A 21,694-nucleotide genomic window follows, 5' to 3' on the forward strand; every position below is an offset into this window, starting at 1 on the left:
GTGTGTGTTTGTGTGTGTGTGTGTGTGTGTGTGTGTGTGTGATGTGTGTGATGTGTGTGTGAGACTGTGACAGGGCTGAACCTGCCTGTGGGCGATGTAATAAAAGCGCCACACACTGCCGGTAGAGATGGTGGCACTGCTGCTGTAGCTGCATAGGAGGGGATAAATATAAACCCCGGCCTGCATCAAGGAAACGGCCCTCCAGTCAGAGCCTGACTTACATCCTAATAATTAGGCCTCTTTCCAATAAAACAGGGATTTGTGGCCGTGCATCTTTTTTACTTGTGTTTGCTGCTGCAGTGGGAGGGATGCACGTTCTGCTGTATACAATCTGGCTAAAGCCGGGGATTTGAGAGGATTTCATTTCAGCAGTTGTTGGACAACATTCAGCCACATTTTTCCTTTTTACTTGAAACTTCTGAGGACATTTATCAGCATCTTACCTAATCTCCCCATTAAAGCTCTTATGATAAGATTAAAATTGCTTAAAGGTGCTTTCGAGTTCATGCACTAGTTTTTAATTCTGCCCTTTTCTTGATTTTTGCATACACTCAACTGTCTGTGATAGCGGCTAATCGATAGATGAGGCCTGCAGGTAGCTGTCGCATGTTATCTCGGACCTCCTAATGTGCACTGGCTAATCTTTTTACGTACATGCTCTCTGCTCATTAAGTCTTTCTCGGTGCGTTGTTCTCTTATGGCACACTTTCAGATACTGTTGGATTTTCATTATTCGTGGCATTAAAGATTATGTTGAATTATTTCGTACTGCTATAGAGAAACTACAGAGACAGAGTCAGGAATAGGGCAAGGATCAATGAGGGTTATGAGAAGGCATTCTCTCGCCTCCTCATTTATACTGCTCCCATCTGGATGAAGCTTTTTACAAAAAAGAGATAAAAAATGTACTTTATTCCAAAAGCAGTTTTTAAACATGCATAGAACTAGGATGTCTATATCTGCTCTGGACCAAACGGCTAATACCTCCATAAATCCAGAGCTGATTAAGTTGCAATGTAGGTGTGAGGGTTGATTATATCTGTGTGGAAAATGAGCTGTGATTGTTGCTGTAAACCAATCTCCCTATAGGGACAAATAACAAATCTACTGTATGTACTTATCTTCTCTATGTAGTAACATAAAATAATCCAAATGATATAACATTTGGAAATTTTAAGGCATGGTACTAAAGTTATTCTAATGTACTCATAATTATATATTCTGTAAGTTTAGAAAATCATACTTGTCTCATCCTTTCCTGATAGAACAGCTACAGATTTCCCATATTTTGTCATTACATTCCTATTAAGATCACACCGCTGCAGGGCTGCAAAGTTTTTTCATAAATGATTAATGATGATTATTTTTCGATCAATCGATTAGTTGTTTAGTCTGTAAATCATCAGAGAACAGTAAAGAAATTGACATAATAATTTCCCAGAGACCAAGATGAAAAGAGAAGATATGAAAAAAGGCATTTTTGCTTAGAAATACAGAAAACTCATTAAATGATATAGTTTTTTTTAATGTTTCTTTCAATTGAATAATTGATTCATTGCTCTACATCAGTGCCTGTTTGAGAATCTCCAAAGGAAAGAGAGCAGCAGAGACGGAGCGACGGAGCTATGAGAGAGGAGCTGGGTGGGGTGGCAGCTCAGGCAGGGGGTATCAGGCTAATTAAAGCAAGCATTTGTCAGAGATTAAGCCTTAAACAGAAAAGGTCATCTGGGCACCAGAGCGCACTGTTTCAATGCTGTGCTCTTAGGGCAGTCTAAACCTTTCCAAGCTAAATGGTAAAGATGCTATTTGCCAGGGACGGGGTGGGGGTGATGGGGGTGCCCAGATCCTGACCAGTGACAAGACTGACACTCGGGTCATTGGTTCTTCACTGTCCATTACACATGCTGGTCAAATCTAGCAATCGGTGTCATTTAGGGATGAAAAATAAGAGCTGGGACAAGATCAATAGTTGCAGCCGTCTGTGGCAGCTGTGATTAATCGACTGTCACCAATTAATGACTGGCCTGTTGCGAAGCAATACAATCTCACAGGGACAATGGTGCTTGTCGAAAATGAGCATTTTTTCTTTCATTTCAGCCTGTTGTTGGTTATTTTGGGCAAATTCTCAAGTAAGAAATTCACAAATAGATTCTGTTACAGTCCAAGGGTTTACAGCAGCACTCTGGAAAGGGTCTCTGACAAGGGGCTCTTTCAAGTCAATGCTGACATGGAGATAAATGTGGGCTTTATTGGAAGCCTACACTGCAAAAACATCAACACAGTTTTATTTTTAGTCAAACCAGAAATGTTACTAAAAATATTTGAATATTTTACTTGAGCATTTTTCTACTGTTTCAAAAGTCTGCATACTTTAAGAAAAATGTTTTCTCATTTTAAAGTTGATGTTCATGGGAATTCAAACTAAATTGAACTCTATCTCAACCTTATTTAACCTCAACTACTCCAGATATTTTGCTAAGACAATGTTAGAAAAATGAGCGAGAACAAGTGGTGGCCTGTGATCCATTTAACGTTGCGTTGAAAACAAGCAAACAAATACTACTGGTCTTTTTAAACTGGGATCGGTGGACAAGCTACTTTGCAGTCAGTCAATTGTAATCACATTACATCCTGAGAAGATGTCCTGCTCTGAGACACGATGAAGAGAAGGACATGTTGGTTTAGATATGACTAATGGCCGCGGAGGGCTAAACTACGGTGGAGATGTAATTTGAAATATTTGTAGTGGAAATTATGCTAATATTATATCACTCAGCATCGTTATTTATAAATTAGATTGTTCATCGGAGGCGAAGGCTTGTAAAAATATTGCTTTCTTCATTATGGGCAAGTTTTAAATGAAGGAATATGTTGTTGTGGCATCGAAGTAAGGAAATGAATTGTTGCAGAAATTTCTGTTTTGAAGAGTTTTACTGTTTCATATAACAATTAAGAAATGGCTCTTAGGTATTGTTGTATTTTATAATTTTAATAAAATAAAATACCAGCAAAAAATAGAGGACTGATAGCTAACATAGTGTTAAGTGACAACTACTCGCTAAGTTTTGCAAAAACTTCCCTGCATAAAAATATGAGGAGTTTACTCGAAGAACAACCATATTTTTTACAAGCTAATTTTAACCCAAATAAAAAGCATCTGTATGCTGCTGTATTTGCAAGAATAAAATGTATCCATTTATTTTTACCCATTTAAACCTCAGTGAATTGGGACTGTATATTCTAGTTTGACTTTTTAATCCATTTTAATCTTTGACATGCAAATCATACCTCCACTTCAGCACTTCCTGTGGATGACTGGAGGCTTTGTAGATTTTTATGGGAAATACAGTTTTTTTGCCCGTCAAACACAGAGGTGAGGTTTTCCTCTCAATGTGCATGGTTGTTTATCTGCTAGAAGTTATATTATAATGTACAGCTTTCAATGTAATGCTCCTAGCGCTGCTGAAATCAAATCTAAATTGTGTGTTAAAGTTTTAATTATGCGTCTGCGATATGTTCAGGGTCAGTAAAGTTTATGTCAAGTACACTTCATATTGTTTTTGATATTTCAAGGTACTGGAACATGAAAATTAAGCAATAATAAAATTCTAATTTCTGTGCATTTGCTTGGTGGGAAATACAGTAACACTGGATAAGACTTAATTAATCTTATCGGCCTTTCAGACAGTTATTAATTGATTGAGTGAAAAACCGCAGCAGGATATGTGTTGAACTTTCATGTGACAAACTGGACCGTACGATTGATCGAGATCTATTTTTACTTTAGACCTATGCACATCTACAGATATAATATATCATTTATTTTGCATGTCAGTGACTAGACTCTATACAAGAGCTCCCAGCTTTTTTTGTTATAGGGGAAGGTGATATCCAGATTCATTCAAATTTTAATGACATTTACCATTAACACATCTCTAATACTATTCTTCATTTCTTAATGATATTTAATTAAACCTCTACTGTATTAGCATCTCCACTAATCAATATTTGATGTTAACAACCAAATTGAATGATTGCTTGGAGTGGCTGTTGTGGATACTCACATTGCTCCAACTTTAGGCAATCACAACACAACTTTTCTCTCACTGTTTGGGTTATTGAGGCTGTAGATGTACTGTTTAAATACCTTATTTCTTCGAGTAGGTGGAGGCCAAAGGGGGCTAAAAGAAAGTTGATATATATTATTTCTTTCATTCCTGAAACTGTAGCCTGTATCTTTGAAAATGCCGCGTCCCAAAATACCTTGAGGGGGCATTCCAGTTGCAACTTCCGACTCAGGGGTCGGTCATGCTACGTTCCATTACAACCTCGAACTTCTAGTGGAGAACTGAATCTCTTACCTTTCAGCTGTTGTTTGAAATATGTGCCTGACTAGAACATGAAGAACCTGCTCAATCTTCACAGATGAATGTGAAGATACTTGAATTTTTTTTTAAATGTGTTCATATTTGACTGAGAAACAACAGTAATGGTAAAAACAAGATGAGCTGTGTCCTTTTTAAAGTGACCGGACGTCACTGTCCACCCCCCCCCCCTCTTTTTCTTCTTCTTCTCTGGTGTTCATTGGCGGCTGGTAAACCACGTTACAGTGGCACTACCGCCACCAGCAGGACTGGAGTGTGGAACAAGAGCTCAGGCAGAAGATAACAATCAGAAAAAAGATCTGCTATGTCCTTTTATACAAATCCATGTCTCTAATGAAGTTAATGATCTCATAGTAAATCTTTCCTGCTCTTTCCTAAAAGACCTGACATTGTAAAATTGCCTTCTGCGTCTCTGTCACTTCTGCTGCTGTGTTGCATACAGTTCACGTAAAAACATCCTCACTTCCATCAACCTGCACCACATCAGGTTTTTGCAAGGTTGGACATTGAATGTTGTACGTTTGCACTTCCGCCCTACTTCCGCCCCAAAGTGGTGACAACGCGAAAAGCCCTTTTAGGCCTTTCGGGCTTTCCGTAGCTGCGAGACTCGGCGCGTAGAGCCGCGGGACATGTCGGGAGATTTGTTGCTCCCCGGAGGTTACGTGTGTCCGTGTGTTGCTTCACATCATGGCTCTTAACTACCAGACGTCGACGCTTTCGATGACTCTGCCGATCTCGTGCCAGATATGTCTGGGGAAGGTAAGAGCCGACGTGTTTCTGGAGCCGCCAACTTCCGTGATGACGCGGGATAAAAAAAAAAATACCGCTTCCTGGTAGCGCTAAAGTTGTCGCGGCTTAAGTTCGCGGAGCCGAACGTGACCAGCTCGTGTTGCTTCCGGGCTTTAGCGTGCGAGCGAAGCGGTGAAGTAAACATGTTTGCGTGTGTGTGCAGGTCAGGCAGCCGGTGATATGTGGCAACCACCACGTGTTCTGCTCGTCCTGCATGGAAATGTGGCTGAAGAAGGCGAGCCAGTGTCCCACCTGCAGGGTCCCCATCACGGCAGAGAGCCCCTGCAGAGAGATCATCGGTGGGTAGCTACACACAAAGCAGACACACACAACAACAGCGATCCGAGGCTGCGATCCGCCTGCAGCAGCTCACACAGTGCGGTGCGGTGAAGTCGAGCATGTTGTTAACCTCGCAGATGTAGTGTTTGTGTTCCTCCATTGATCCGCAGCTCCAGAAAAAAAGTCATGCTAACCAAACAAAGCACGAGCAGAGGAAGAGAGAGCCGTTAGTCACACGCAGAGGAAAACGGCTGAGACACATAACTGTAAACAGAAGCAACACAAGTGTAACTGATCAGAAAATTAGTTTCAAAACCTTTCAGTCCTTGACTAATCGTTTAAGCTGCACAACAACCCAGAGAGACTTCGGATCGTGTGAACAAGGACATTAGGCATTAGCAGCCACCTCTTCAATGCTTTCAGACCTGCACTTAACTCTGGATTATCTCCTGAAATCATGGATACCTAAAACATATGTACGGTGTCCGAGAGAGCTCAACGCACTGCAAACTAAGAAAACAACTTGATGACACATTCACTACAAGAAGTCACAAGGCACGCAATACATAAAACACGCTGCAAATTGGGAAATGTTTCCAGGGGACCCGAGAAAGTGATGAACCTGGCTGTAGTTCAAGACCCTGCGATGACAAACTTTACTTTGTGTGGTATTAGCAGCTCAAATCCTTTTTTATTTAAATTCCCCTTCTAGCCGGAAACACCACAAAACCTTCCTCTGTGACATTGTCTCAGTATATTTCTACGTATTTTTACCCTGTAAAAGGGTTTTTAGTAGTTTTTCCTTACTCTTGCTGAGGGTTAAGGACAGAGGATGTAACACCCTGTTAAAGCCCTATGAGACGAATTGTAATTTGTGAATATGGGCTATAAAATTTGATTGATTTATAAATATATATGTTATGTTTTTGTCCCTGTCCGAATTACACAAAAGTTTCCGAACAGGACTCAGTAAAGCATAGGAAACTAATCAATGAAATGAAATGAATCCCTTGTTGAATGTGTGTTTTTTTGTGTAGTGTGTGATTCTACGATTCTTGATCACACAAACTCAATTCCTGGTACTCTCTTCACACTGATACTCCCACACTGCATGCAGCTGGATAAAGATTTGTATTTTTCCGTCTTTCACTGGACTATTTCATGCAGGGATTAAGGGACAGTTTTGAGAACAAAAATGTCAGCAGAGCTTTTATTGCCGCAGTTATCGTCTCCCTTGCCAACTGAACTTTAACACACTCTAATGCACCAGTTTTTCGGATAAAGTTTAAATAATGGGGTTTAAAAAGATGAAATTACCTTAGAATTTCATTTTCTGAACACAACTGGAAACATTTACTGAGACGGTCTTTGTGCTGATATCAAAATTTGATTTAACACTTTCGGAAAGGCTAGAAGGGCTTTAAGACTTGTTTTACCATCAAATCTAACACAACTTTCTGCAGGTGGGCTTGGGAATCTCGGTTAACATTGACCTTTCGTTTAGGACCTGTCTTGCCTCTGCTTTCCTAGTGTGTTTGCTGCCTCTCTCAAAGAGATGTGAGCCCTGTTTACATCCTAGTTTCCCTCTGTGCTTACAGGAGGTACCAATGAGAGCGATCACAGTGACAGCCCTTCCATGAGGAAATGTCTCCGGAAAACCAGAGGAGAACTGCTTTTACGGGAGTATGAGGTACCAGTTCATCATGCCGTGAGCTATATTGCTTATTTGTTAAATGCTTTTATATATTTTCAAAGCAGTAACAACTAGTTTGCGATAGATTTAAATTGTTAGGTAGACTCTCATGGGCTTTACCAACAGAAATCCATAACCAGTGTCTTCTCAAGTGGAGTTTCAGCTAACATCCACTGATACAGATGTTCTGCAATGATGGACTCAGAACTTCTGGAGCAGTTACTTGTTTTTCTTTCATTGGAACATTAGTGATTCACTTATGCCTCAGTTGAATGTGTCAGATTCTGTTTAATCTATATATTTTTTCCAGATTTCTTGTTGGCTAAATGGACAAATCCATGTTTTAATAGTGTCCATGATCCCTTTTCACCATGTTAGTAACTCAATGAGTGCCGTTAATTGTCACTCTGTTTTCATTTTGCCATTATTTCCCTCTAACAGGGTGACATTGAGGGATTCATCAGGGAAAACGAAGAGCTGAAAACCAAGAATCAAAGTCTGGAGGCACAACTGAAAACGGCTCTGGATCCCTGCAGCATTGAGACGGTGCAGTCGGATGACATGAGCGTTGACCCCAGTGTCGTGGATGAATGGAAAAACCGTCTGCGGGTCGCCACAGATGTCTGCGATAAAGTAAAACAGGATATGGACAAACTAAAAGAGGTTTGTTGCCTGTAATGATTAATTCATTGCGTTGACATTAACTAGCACCGTCTGTAGCTGCTACAAATATCTTTGTCTTTTCACTTGCGTTAACTGATTTGAAAACTTAGTTATCTGCATCTTTCCGTCTTAAAGAATACTTGCTACAACAGATTTTACCTGGAGGTAATGAGGGCGACCATTACCATCCATCAATAAGAAATAAAGATCAGCTTACTTGATGTTTCTGTCTAAAGCATAAAGGCTAGACCCGATTGATTTTTTTTTTTTTTTTGTCTTGCTGCCTTTGAGAAATAATGTTTAACCTACTGCAAATGTGTTCCTTTTCCATCCTCAGGCAAACAAGGCATTACGATCTCAAAATGTCGACCTTGTACAAGAGAACATGAGACTGAAGGCAGAGGTGGTGAGCAGATCTCCTCAGAAGTAAGTTTCTGTCTTGTGTTAATGACGCACACATTTATGTATCGTGTTTGAAAACAGTGTTTGGCATCGGCCTCTAAGTCGAAGCCACGAGGAAACTAAATAAGCTGCAATGAGGTTGCTCCGTTTCAGTTTAGTGTTTTTCCAATGAAAAAGGCTGAGGCTGGAGGCAGTGACTTGTTGCTTAAGTTGGTCATTTGTCTCCTTGTCCTTATTCTTTCAAATCGACAGCAGCTAAATTGAGATTCCTAAAGACAAACTCAAGACCATTTTATTTATATTTTGGTTATATATTTTATTTTCAAAATCAATATCTTTAATCAAAAGCATTACAAAAATTGTCACTCAGATAAATGTTATTTGGTATTTATGTCATAAACAATCTTTGGACAATTTAAAGAAACAAAACGATCTTTCCGCAGGTTTGGTCGTTGCACGGTGGCAGCACTGGAGGCTAAAATCCAGCTGTACGAGCGTGACGTGGACCACCTGAAGAGGGCGCTGGAGCGCAGTGACCAGTACATTGAAGACCTGGAGTCTCGGGTCCCAAAGTCGGACAAGAGGTGTCCTGAAGGGCAGGAAGGGTGTGGGAGCAGCAAGGCTGTGACGGAGGCTCTCACACGGGAACAGAAAATCAGCATGATGATGAGAAGCTTGAGTGACAATGAGAGGGCGTCAATCTGCAGCAACCCGGAGACAGAGTGTCGAACCATCTCGAGGAATCACAGTTTGACGTTCGTGCCATCTGCAGACCACAAAGAGTTTAACAATAATCTGGCTGCGGATAAGACCAGTGAGGACTTGGAGAACAGCTCCTGTGACTTGCTGCCCACCACTCCGTCGTCGGCTTTCCGCTCCCTGACTCTGAGAAGCCCTGGCATCCGTGAAAAGAGAGTCGCGTTTAAGCCCGGGTCTTATCTGAGGAAGCTCGATTTTCAAGATTTTCCAAATCTTGGTAAGACGGACAGTGCCATCGAGAACCACTTCAACATCCTCGACAAATACACTAAAAGCTTGCCCCCGACAACTGACGTGGAAACCTCAGAGTCTGACTTCTGGGGCGATTGGCCGAGACCTAACTCGACCAACCAGCCGTGTCCGGGTCCAAGTATAGAAAGCCCAGTTGAAGAATCCACTTCCACCGACCTCGAAGCTGACGAACCTGAGAGCTACCAGATGTCCAGCGAGGCCTCCATGGATGCAGCCTATCTGGACAAAATCTCCGAGCTGGACTCCATGATGCTGGACGGAGAGAGTTCCAGCAGCAGAGGATCACAGCTCTCCCTGGTCCCGTCCCCTGCCGCGGACTTGGACCACACACTAATCCCAGAACCCCAGACCTGCCCTGGCGTCATGTCAACCCACAGTGACCGGACGAACCACCCACCAGGGGACGACTCGGATGGCACCTCGATTGACAACGTGTCCCCGAAAAGCGCCGCGGAGGAAGCTTTTGCAGCGCAGGTGTCGGGCAGGGACAGTCGGGTCAATGTCTCCGACTGCGCGGAGGACGATGGTCTCTCCCAGACTGAAGAGCTGTCTTTCGATTTGCTGTTCGACTCGCTGGAAGACAACAAGGAAGGTCCCTCCGGCTCCCCGAGTCCAGCAGGCAAAGACCACGACCACGTAAGCCCCTCCTCCTCCTCTTTCAGCTGCAACGGGAAACCTGCGAACACAACGAGAGACAGACACGCACTCATCATCAGTCAACCAACCAAGAGGAAGTCTCACAGTCCGTTCAGCACAAGCAGTCCCACGAAACTTTCCAAGCTCATGTGAAGAAGGTTTTAATTGGGCGAGACCTGTGTGTTCTCACAGTGCCATACACTGATGTGTCCGCTTTCACATTGTACACACGACTGGTGACATTAACTTCATGTCGCTTGATATTAATCTACACCTGAGCATCACGGTCACACATGTTTTGTCATTTTGTCTTTCTGATAGTTATTTGTGTAGTGTGCTTGTGGCTCTAGGTAGCAGTTAAATAGCCATTAAGGCCGATCTTAACTATAGTCTGATCATGTGTGCTTTGTTATTGAGCAAAACAGACACTCTGGTGTTGGTCTGTGTTAGTGCATCACTCCCGGTGCAGAGTCTTCCTCCAGCCCTCTCGAATGTCACGTGTCGGTCACTTCCAGCAATTCAGGAAACATGGTAATCTTTTTACGATGACATGCGATACTGAAGATGGATGACTATCATGAAAAAATGACATTTTGAATTAAACATGGCAACATAAGAGTGTGTTAGGAAATAAAAAAAAGTAATGCAATGTATGAAGCTTAATTTTCTATTGTGTTTTTTCATCTTTTGCATGATTCAAGTCTCCTAAAAGCTCAGTCAGTGACGATCAGTCATGAGCTGCCACGGGCTACACTGGCCTGGTATTTTGGGATTAATCTTCAATTTCTTATTTATTTCAGTGGAAATTTAGATTAATATTTAGTGAACAAGTTAGAACTTTTTAAAAATCATATTTCTTTCTTTTGTGCATCTCCTGATTATTTCCATTCCATTAGACCGTACTAATTAATAATTTGCTGCCATTAAAAAGCCGGGCCTCTTCCTTGCCGGTGAAATCTTGTCGTAGCCTATAGCGACACACACATTAAGAGACCTCACACGCACACAGTTAATTCCATTGTAGCACAAAGAGCCTTATTTATTATGCAAATTTAACGATATCATGTATATTTCACATATACTCTAATCGCAGCATGAAAATTTAATTGCGTAACCGCGGTGGTTTTCGAATAAATGAAGTGTTAATTCATTGGGATTAATTAATTTAGGTAAAGACTGTGTACAAGGTGACGCTGGTGTATTAAATCAATTTGTTTAATGCTCGTCGGGCGATGATGGCCCTTAATGACGAGGCCTCATTACTTCCAAAGGGTTAAGATGAGAGACAAGTGGGACAAGAGCAGCGTCTAATGGGAAACCGTGCAACACACGTTTGAACAACTGGTAGTAAAATAAATAATAGTACATTAATATATTATAACCATATTTGTGCGTCCATATGATGCTACTTCCCTGGGTTAACATTGATATTTTGTGCGCTTAATCCTATTTTGCGCTCCAATTTCCCCCAGAAATGCTATTTCCTAAAACCGAATAAATACTTAAAAATTGACCAATGCTGAAAATAAACAGTGAGGTCAAAGGTTTACTGACTCTTAAGTCAAGAATTAGGCCTAAAGACGTTTGGTGCGTGTCCGTGACTGGATGGAGACGCGTGAAGCCCTTGAAAAAAAATATAAAATAAAAGGGCGCAAGCGTCTCGTCTCCAGATGTTCCTGCCTGCCCTGTGAGCAGTTTTTATTTGTCAGCCTGCTCACTGTTCTGGCACTTTGTGTCTCGCGAGAGCAGCCGAGCAGGGGCTTGACGAGATCTGAGGCGCTCAGGTGTAAGAGCCTCTCTCATTCCCAGCAGTGGGAAACAGTAGACAGATAAGTGCGTCTGAGAGACTGCAGGCATCTCTGTGATCTCCGGGCTCAAGGCTGCTCCTCGGCGCACAACACGGCGAACTGCAGCGGCGCGTCATTACCGGATCGGCAGCGAGGATCCGCTGTGTATCTATGACTGTTCTCCAGCTCCGGCAGCCGCTTCCCCCTCTTCTTTCCCGTGCACTTTAATTGGAGACGCTCGCCAAGATGATGTCCATGAACAGCAAACAGCCGCACTTCGCGATGCATCCCTCTCTACCCGAGCACAAGTACACCACGCTGCACTCCAGCTCGGAAGCTATAAGGAGAGCCTGTCTACAAACTCCACAGGTAAATGATCCCCATCCCCAAAACTTCCACTTTCTCCTTTTTTATTCCGAGCTTCGGCTGCATGTAGCGCCGAGCGCGGTCTGTGCGTAATAACGAGCGCTGCTCCAAGGCACATTCAGCCAAGACGCGCACTTAATGTTTTTTTCATGTATTCCACGGCGATCACTGGAAGAGTCTGTGATCTTTTTGAAAGCATGCTTCACGCAAAGCTCGTCTTTACTCTTTTTTTTTTGTATTAATTTTTATGACTTGCCACTTCTGAAGGAATACTCCGGCTCTGTTGTGTGTTGCCAAATGTCCCGACTGACAGATGCATTTATGTATGTTTTTTCTCTTTCTTCTGCCGCCTTCCTTTCTTCTATTTTGTCTTTTTCTTTCCCCATTTTCGCCTCCGTGCCCCTGCCCCTCTCTCTCTCTCTCCCCTTTCCCTCTTCATGGTTTCCACTCTCGCAGCTGCAGAACAACATCTTCGCCAGCCTGGATGAGACCCTGCTGGCCCGGGCTGAGGCTTTGGCGGCTGTGGACATCGCCGTGTCCCAGGGCAAGACGCACCCCTACAAGCCCGACGCCACCTACCACACGATGAGCGCGGTGCCCTGCTCGTCGAACTCCACCGTGCCACTGGCCCACCACCACCACCACCATCACCACCACCACCACCAGAACCTGGAGCCGCCGGACATCATGGACCACATCGGCTCGCCGTCCCTCAACCTCATGTCGCACGACGGGACCGGCGGTGGAGGTGGCGGAGGCGGCGGAGGAGGCGGCGGGCTCCTCTCCACCCCCTCCGGACACCCGCACTCGCACATGCACGGCTTGAGCCACCTCTCCCACCAGGCGATGGGCATGAACTCGCCTCTCACCCACCACGGGCTCTTACCGGGCCACCACGGGGGGGCTCAATGCGGACCAGGGCTCAATAACAACGGACTCCCCTCAATCACGGACTCGGACACGGACCCGCGGGAGCTGGAGGCTTTCGCGGAGCGCTTCAAGCAGCGGCGGATCAAGCTGGGGGTGACCCAGGCGGACGTGGGCGGCGCCCTGGCTAATCTCAAAATCCCCGGCGTGGGGTCACTGAGCCAAAGTACAATTTGTCGGTTCGAGTCGTTGACTCTGTCCCACAACAACATGATCGCGCTCAAGCCCATCCTGCAGGCCTGGCTGGAGGAGGCCGAGGGGGCCCAGCGGGAGAAGATGAGCAAACCGGACATTTTCAACGGAGGGGAAAAGAAACGCAAGCGGACGTCGATAGCGGCCCCGGAGAAGAGGTCTCTGGAGGCGTACTTCGCCGTGCAGCCGCGACCCTCGTCCGAGAAAATCGCAGCTATCGCGGAAAAGTTGGACCTGAAAAAAAATGTGGTGCGCGTGTGGTTTTGCAACCAAAGACAGAAACAGAAGAGGTTGAAATTTTCCGCCACTCACTGATGAGCAAAGAGAGATAAAAACAAAACAAAAAAAAGGATAAAAAAAAGTTTGTGGGACTGAATTTGGGGACCAAGGGACACGAAGACACCATTTTCAGTCTTTTCGTCTCCAGCGATATTTTACACGTTGGTGCACATGTGGGCTTTAGATTCCCGTTTTACAAGGCTTCATATTATACCTGGTTTTATTTTCACGTTATCGGTGAATGAGAAGTATGCAAATAACAGATCACTCGAATTCTGCTCAGTTGCTATCGAGGGGAAGAAGTTTGACATTGCCTTTTTTTATTTAAATAAACACGCGTGGACAGAGGGGATTTGCTTGATAATATAGCGAGTTATGTTTCTCCGGATAGGCCTATTGTTTGAAGTATAGCCATTTACGAATTACCTCATTGATTGTTGAACTGTGTTCTTCTGTTTTGGTTATATCTTCTGTCGTTGTTGGTATAGAAATAATTCATGAATGTGTTCATTTATTCATCTGTATATTTATTTATTTATTTATTTATGTTATTTGGAGGCTGCTATACGAACTCAAATTTAGTTGCGAACTTTTATGGCTAACGGGAAAAATAAATAGGCCTGCATGAAATCCACGGGCGGTAATTTAGCCTCTTGCAGGGCTGTCACATCTATAGATATATTTATTTTGAATTTGCACAGAAAAGACCCTTTAGGTTTGTGTCGAAATGGTTTTTTTGTATATACAGACTTCACTTTATCACGTGTCAGAGGTGAGCTCCTGTCTTTTGGACATAAATTATAGGGTCAACATTTGGCGTCACAAAGTTTTTTCAAAAGAAAAGACCCAGAGAGCGCGAAACTCTTTTCTGATCCAACACCAACCTACGAAATTGTGAGTTTGCAGTGTGACACTATGCATTGGGAGAAGAGTCACTAGCGAGCTGTCTGCTGATAAGACCTCATGTTTTGGGTGTCACTGTTTAATGCCTGTTTCACATGGAGATCACCACGTTGTTTGTCGTGTTATTTGTTACGGTTGTGTAAGTAATAATTTTTACTTTGTGCACAAGTATGTTTACAAAAACCTGCAGCGACCTTTGTGCATCGTGGAAGATATAAAAAAAAAAGAAAAGAAGAAGATGTCCCACTGTCTCCCTCCCTCCTCTCATCCCACCACTCCTCCTCCACTCTCCTCTGTTGTCCTTTCTTTCATTGGTACTGTTCATCCTGTGTGAGCCAAATCCAACAGGGAGGTGTGTTCCAGCAATCTTCTAATAAATTGAAGAAAGAAAACTAAACGCCTATTTCTCCTGGTGGTGATTGGTGCCGACACTCGACACAACTCTCTATTTAATGTGTGAAAAAAATGTTTCTATTCGTGGAGATGTTTTTTAAATTTCAGATTCCTTTTTTGTTATCATATTGAAAAAAAGCTCAATTTCTTCCCTTGCTTTCTGATTTGCATTATTGAAATTAGACGTATATGAATCGAAATAATGGTCTGATGAAGTTTGTCTAATTTATTGATGAGGACATTTGCATAATTTGGGATTCGATTCATTTTCGAAGTGAATGATTGTCAGGATTTGTTATCTCTTGTTCTTAACTTTCTCTGCAACTTTTCATTAATTTTGTATATCTTTTGAATACACCATTCTTTAAGAATATAAATAATATTGGTTACTTTTCAACAAAATAATAACAATACATATCTTTATAATGGAATCTGTTCCACAAATACTTGGAAGAAAGAAAGTTAATTTAAATACATTTATAATTTAATTTATCTCATAATGTGGGGTTGACTTATAGGTAATTGATGTAATTATTAAATGCTGGTATATTAAAGTGTTTAATTACAACAGAATATAGGCTGTGAAATGACTGAACTAAAAATCAAGTTACCGCCTTTCAACATTTAATGACATTTCCCAGCTCGGTCACAATAACTCATCACCCACTATGGAGAGGAGAGGATGAATAAAACCAGGAAGAAGAGAAGTTGATTTGTGTTTTTAAAATGACCACTGTCCTGCCCCAGGTAAACCTGTTCCCTCTCAGACATTTCTTCTTGGCTGCACTCACGTCCCGCTGCATTTAAAAGAAAACATTAAATTTTTTAAATCAGGTGATGCAATATTAATCAGGATTTGCTCATATATAAAACGCAATATTTTCACAGAGCTACCGGGGGTTTCGTGGGGGAAGCAGGCGGATGGAGGAAGCTGCTGCTGCTTTATTGCTTCTCTTATAGCTCCTGGTTACATGAACAGAAGAGTGAGCCGTTTCCCCCTCAATGTGAGTAAACCCATTTTTAGTTTGGTCTTCAGTCACTTTGTCGTTCATTAACTAATCACTATATTCTTTCATTGATCTAGTATAGTTTTTATATTCCAGTGTCAGAGAGGTTGTAGATCATTGCAAAACGTCCACATTGGAGCTGCCTCGAAATAATGTCAGTGTGAAAAAAGAAAGAAATACAGGGACGTTGTTTTTAAAATGAGGCTGTAACGATGAACTGCACGACGTTTATTTTGAAGGATTTCTCTAGAGCGTTTTCAGCAGATATAATTAAATCCTAGGAGAAAATGTGGTATCTATAGATAAATTCCAGAGTTCTCAAATTATTTTAATTTTGAAACAATAAATGGAAGTAAATTCTGGCTTTTCCATTTGTTCAAGCATCTATTCAGAAGCGTAGAGTTATTTGTTTATTTATATTTATTCTATGTGTATTTTATCTTTATTGTGTGATCTATCTATGAGTTTTTATCCAACCATCCATCCATCAGATTATCTATCCATATTTATTGAATTCATCCATCTATTACTTTTTTGTCAAATCTGATGACAACAAAGTTTCGAAGTAGAACAAACTATCACAGAGTAACCGAACACAACATGTTAATATTCTATCTATCTATTCATCTTTCAAATTTTTATCCACACATCCAGGTTTTTATCTATCCATATTTATTTTATACATCCATCTGTCTATTACAAATTTAAAACTAATTTGATGACATCAAAATCTCACAATGGAGCACAATATTATTGAGTAATACACAACATGCACACGCGCATGTAGTTTCGTGGTCGCGCGCAGAGCAGGGTGCTGCATTATTGAAACAGCTCCGTCTGTGTGCGCGGGCCCGCTGGATGAAGTCGGACTGTCTGCTGCTCAATAGCCTCTAATATGTTAATGGCCGTAGGGGAAGCCTGAGGTGCCGTCCCCAGCTGCCTCGCCTACCATATGTCAGCCCGTTACGACAGAGTCCTCTATTAATCAGGAAGGGGGGGGGGGGGGGCTGTTTTTCATCACGAACCCCGCCGATATCATAACCCTGAAGCTCTATCGATAGAGCATCACATGATCATGTAGGTATCTTTACTGTCTGCATGGATCTGCATGGATTACCATGGGTCTGCAAGGAAGGGCCTTTCCACCCATTATAGGTGAACCCCCCCATCACAACCTCCACATTTCCTCTGGTCCCATCCCATGATGCTTTGGGTTTCCTGTCAGGCTGTTATGATCACATAGAATAATAAACGCCCCAGATAAAAACACAAATTATGATCATTATATTATTATTATTATTTATCTTATTCTGAGCTCCAACAACTCAAGAAATATTCCCAACGTGCCTCAGAGTCACGCCTCTCTCTCTCTCTCTGTCCCTCGAGATCATTGTTCATATTATTATTATTATTACTACTACTGACTGGTGGTGATGCTATCATTGATAACATCATTACACTTTTAAATATGTACTGTTAATTTACATTAAGTACCAGAGCATAAATATGACAACGTCTCTCTCTCTCTCTCTCTCTCTCTCTCTCTCTCTCTCTCTCTCTCTCTCTCTCTCTCTCTCTTTTCCACCCACCTCTCCTCTCTTACCCTATTTTTCTGTGCTCACCCCAACCGGTCGAGGCAGCACAGAGTTTGCTTGTGCCTGAGATTTCTTACAATGTTTTTCCCTCCACAGTCCCAAAGTGTTTCCTCATTGTAGGAACTGTTTGGTTTCTCTTTAAACTGGTAAGGTCTCGGCCTCAAGTGCTTTGAAATAATGTAATGACATTGAACTGAATAGAACATATGTATTACTATTATTACTATTACTACTATTATTATTATGATGTAACAATGTTTTTATCCTAGGCTAAGTGCCTCACTTCCTCACCTCCTCCCTCCTCTCTCCTCTTTCGTCTCCTTGCATATAAAGGCCGCGATGGATTAATCATGGAGCCTTCCCGAGGATCTCATAACCTAATTCCTTCAGGCTACCGGTCGGTAGGAGTAATTAATCTATACTGTGGATGTAAATAAAAGGAAATTGGATTCTTGACAGACGAGATGAGAGACTTTCTGACACCTCGTCGCCAAATAATGATTTCATCGCATGTTATTGTAACGCAGGCGCTTAGATTTACGAGCACACTACTTTTTTTTTAAACCTCAGCTGTGAGCGGAAGGGAGCGGGCCTATATAAACTGATCGCAGCTGTTAGGAGCCACGTTAAGACGGATTAGATCATTAATTATTACAATATGAAAAATAAATAGGACAGCGCACGTATATTGGGTTCATTTCAAAATTGCGCGGCGCGTGTTCTTCTCAGTTTTATAAATACACCTAAACAAAAGATATATATAAGAGCCCCCCAGCGAGGACTCCGTTGATCTAACAATGCGCAGGGAGGTTGGCCTTTGGACGGAAATGTCAAACCGGGGATGTGGATGGGTAGATCCCCCAGATCTGCACTCATTTCCCACTCATATTTGCTCAGTAATCCGCGGTGGCAGCCCTCCATCGCCCGGGACCCGGTTTGAGAGGCGACGCTGTTGACACAGGGGTATATTTCAATCACAGAGGGTTCAGAGTCAGGCGAACAACTTATTTGTCTAATAAATCCGTCATTTAGTAAGAAAAATATTTGATCTTGAGGGGCTGACCTCTTGTCATGTAGCCACTGACAGAAAAAAAATGGGTATGGGTGCTTGGATATGCAGGTAGCCATACCAACAAGCACACAATAGATTTCCATTTGTATGGGACACACACACACACACAGACACACAGACACACAGACACACACACACACACACACACACACACACACACACACACACACACATATCAAAAAGATCAAAGTCTGCCTGCACACATCTTCTTATTGTAGCATTTGTACACACACACACAAAAACAGCTAGACACCAAAAAGTTGTTGTAGTCTAGAGGAGAAATGGAGGATGAAACGATTCAAGTGTCCAGAAAACTACCTTTATAAAACAGATCTATGGAGCTACTGAGGCTTTTATTATACAAACGTCTGTGACATTATTCCACTTTAATCCTGTGGTTGTGATTTTGAAATATAAACAATTAAAAACGACAAAGTGTTCAGTCACAAAATTGCTTTTCCCTTTGACTTCAAAAGACAATTGTTCATTGAAAAACGGAATAGTGAAGCAGCTTGGACAGCAACACACACTTTGGACGGGGAAACCAATAAAAGGAGAAGTGATCGCAGCTTTAGAGTTTAACATCATCCAAATGAGATGAGCAGCTGAAGCCTGCCGAATGCCAAATTGATATTTTGGGTATTGAACTTCATTAAAGAGGTCCAGGCCTGCACAGCTGATCAAATTGTAACTGCAGTGTGTCTCCATGAAGCAGTTTATTCACATGACTTCATCCGTCCAAATTCACCATCTGCTGCAGTTCTCACTTTTCTCTCCAACTTCTTTTCTGTAAGTGATCCAGAATGTTGCAGCAACCAAAAGCCAACTTTTTCCCCACTGTTCCATGTTTCCTGTAGAGTCCACTTTGAGTTTGAACTTTATGAACTCACATCTGAGGCACTCAAACAGCCCGAAAAGTCCTCACACATCCCCCTCATGTCGCTTTGTTTTGATCGCCACGCGAGCCCGACTTAGGGCCCTGCTTCTCCTCACTCCAGCTGATGTTCATAGGGCATCAGTCATGTGCCAAGCAGAGCTACGAGCAGCGGTTAGTAACAGTGATGATGTGCAAAGAGAGAGCGGAGCAGGAACCTGCACATGTGACTGCAGAGCCCTGGAATCACTCAGAGCATGTCTGTGATCCCCAGCTCTTTGTGTTTGAGGATGCTTCAACCTTCTGGCGCCTACTTTAAGTCTAATTGTCATTAAATGCTATTGATTGGTTCTTTATTTCTTCCTGATCTTTGTTTGCAGTTGATGGACGGAGCTGCAAGAATGGTAATCCAGAGAAATCCTCACAACAGCACCTGACTGCTTTTTAAGCCTCTAGTTTCGTGGCCCCTGCACCGTTTGACACCATCACTGATGAAGTGTGGCGCTAAAGCATCAAAACACTTGTCAATGTCTGCACCAGGTTCTTTGCATGATGTTTCATCTCATTCAGAAATTACACCTTAAAAACTATGTCTAAATGTCACTTCATGCAAAATGTGCCTTATTCCCTAAATGTCATTTATTTCTCCACTCCATGCCTCTTATAGCTGTCATGGCCCCGGGGGCCGGGTGCTCATTGAACCGTTGTATTGAACCCATTCCCTGTAGTCATTACCTGCACGCGCTGCAGACAGAAGGTGCACGGTGAAGAGGGGAGACAGATACTGGAGAGGGAGATTTTTGGCATCAGTGTGAGTTCAGGTAATGGCAAGAACGAGAGACTCTTACAGAAGATTCCTGAAATTGTATCTGATTTAGTGCAAGACAATTTTCAAATGTATGTACTGTTTTAAATAGAAACCCATAGATATTCTGTAGGTTAAAACCCAATAGTCCTTATAGAATAATCAAGAGAATAATCAAAGCTGTCTGGTCTCACACCTGTTTCCTTTATAAAACGGAAACAAGTTGTTCCTTACTTCTTTTTCTTCCTGCTCCAGACTGAGCTCAAGCCTCCTTCTTGGCTGTCACTGTGTGTATTTGATGTCACAAATGAAGAACAACATTTATAAATCGTTTGCTACTTCAATGAGCCTCAAAGCTACCATGACAGCGTGACGCTCAGTTCAGGTTATGTTCCCCTGCGTTGGAATATCCCAGACAGACAAACTGTCGTATTGATGAAACAGCCTGTTGCATACACAGGCACATGACAGCAGGGGATGTGCTGACTTATTTTTCTCCGGCTGGTTGCATGGAGCTTTGAGATTGTTCTCAAGTTTTAAATTGAACTTTTTCAAAAGGACAAAGAGGAGAAGAAAGAGACAAAGAAAATGTATTTCTTCAAAGATTCACTTCGATGCCACAAAATTGGATTTAAAGGTCTATAGTCTGAAATTCCTCCTCCATTCTTCTACTGGTTAATTAGTTAATATCTGAGAGAGGAACCTTTGCAGTTTTGTAAAGTCTGGAGTCCATTTAAAAGCTATTTAGGAGCAGATTGACCAAAACAATAACAGCAGGTCTCTGTGGGGTCGAGGACAGGAGATGCTTCTGTGACAGTGCATTGTGTTTGTACAATAATCATAATCTGTTAAAAAACAAATTGAATCTTAACCTTTCAAATGTTTATGCAGTAGAATGTGCAGTGTGTGTAGTGTGAAAGCACTTGTAAGGAACTAATGCCTTTTGTATAAGGGCAACTAATGTTTTTATCATTTCTTTGTTATAGGGCTTAAAAACAATAACATTAATGCGATAATATAAGGATGTTGTTCCACATATGTAATACACACAAGTGGTCACACCGTGCTTTAATATATCATGACGAAACTGCTGTTAACTTTTAAATATATACACAATATGCCCATACTCTGTTATTACTTGTTTGTTTTTTGCAGCACCACTGAAGCCTTACATCTATTTTCCTCCTGTTCAGGACCTGTGAGGGTATTTCTCATGGCTGAGAGGTAGATATTGAATATCTCCCTCTGTACACATGGACTTCGATAATGAGGAGAGTGTCGGCCACCATTTGCCCGCCGCCACACCATCAAATATTCATCAGTGTTGATTAAACAGCCGGCAGCTGCCGATCGGCCGGGTGTCAAATTTGTATCCAACCTACATAGACCTATACCTTTGCACGTCCACCAACACCCAGGATGGATAGAGCGAGTTGCTACTGAGAAATAACAATAATAAAAGAAGTTCACCAGGTGTGTGTGTGTTGTATGATCTGTGCGTGAATGTGTGTACAACTTGCTCTCTTAAAATGGAGCAGGGATTCAGTGGACATTGACATTTTCATCCCGAGACCATCAGCAGCCGGAATGACAGGAATAAAAGAGGGGAGAGAGAGAGAGAGAGGGGGGAGTGAGA

The 21,694-nt window shown here is 42.3% G+C and overlaps 2 protein-coding genes across 3 annotated transcripts; both read left to right on the forward strand.

The window, feature by feature from the left end:
• The first annotated feature begins 4,993 nt into the window (after positions 1–4,993).
• obi1 (ORC ubiquitin ligase 1) lies at positions 4,994–10,511 on the forward strand. Its single transcript, XM_062381233.1, has 6 exons — positions 4,994–5,144; positions 5,338–5,473; positions 7,052–7,143; positions 7,588–7,809; positions 8,147–8,235; positions 8,655–10,511. The coding sequence occupies exons 1-6, from the start codon at positions 5,073–5,075 to the stop codon at positions 10,009–10,011; spliced, it is 1,968 nt and encodes a 655-aa protein (XP_062237217.1). The 5' UTR covers positions 4,994–5,072; the 3' UTR covers positions 10,012–10,511.
• Positions 10,512–11,739: 1,228 nt separating this feature from the next.
• pou4f1 (POU class 4 homeobox 1) lies at positions 11,740–14,697 on the forward strand. Of its 2 annotated transcripts, none has more exons than XM_062393217.1 (2): positions 11,740–12,014; positions 12,468–14,697. In XM_062393217.1, exons 1-2 carry the CDS (start codon positions 11,892–11,894, stop codon positions 13,443–13,445), a joined length of 1,101 nt encoding a protein of 366 aa, XP_062249201.1. In that variant the 5' UTR covers positions 11,740–11,891; the 3' UTR covers positions 13,446–14,697. The 2 variants fall into 2 exon arrangements, with proteins under 2 accessions (XP_062249201.1, XP_062249211.1); XM_062393227.1 differs by having other exon boundaries at positions 12,474–14,697.
• The last annotated feature ends 6,997 nt before the right edge of the window (positions 14,698–21,694 follow it).

This window comes from Platichthys flesus, chromosome 1 (assembly GCF_949316205.1).
Source record: "Platichthys flesus chromosome 1, fPlaFle2.1, whole genome shotgun sequence".
In the NCBI taxonomy this organism is placed as follows: domain Eukaryota; kingdom Metazoa; phylum Chordata; class Actinopteri; order Pleuronectiformes; family Pleuronectidae; genus Platichthys; species Platichthys flesus.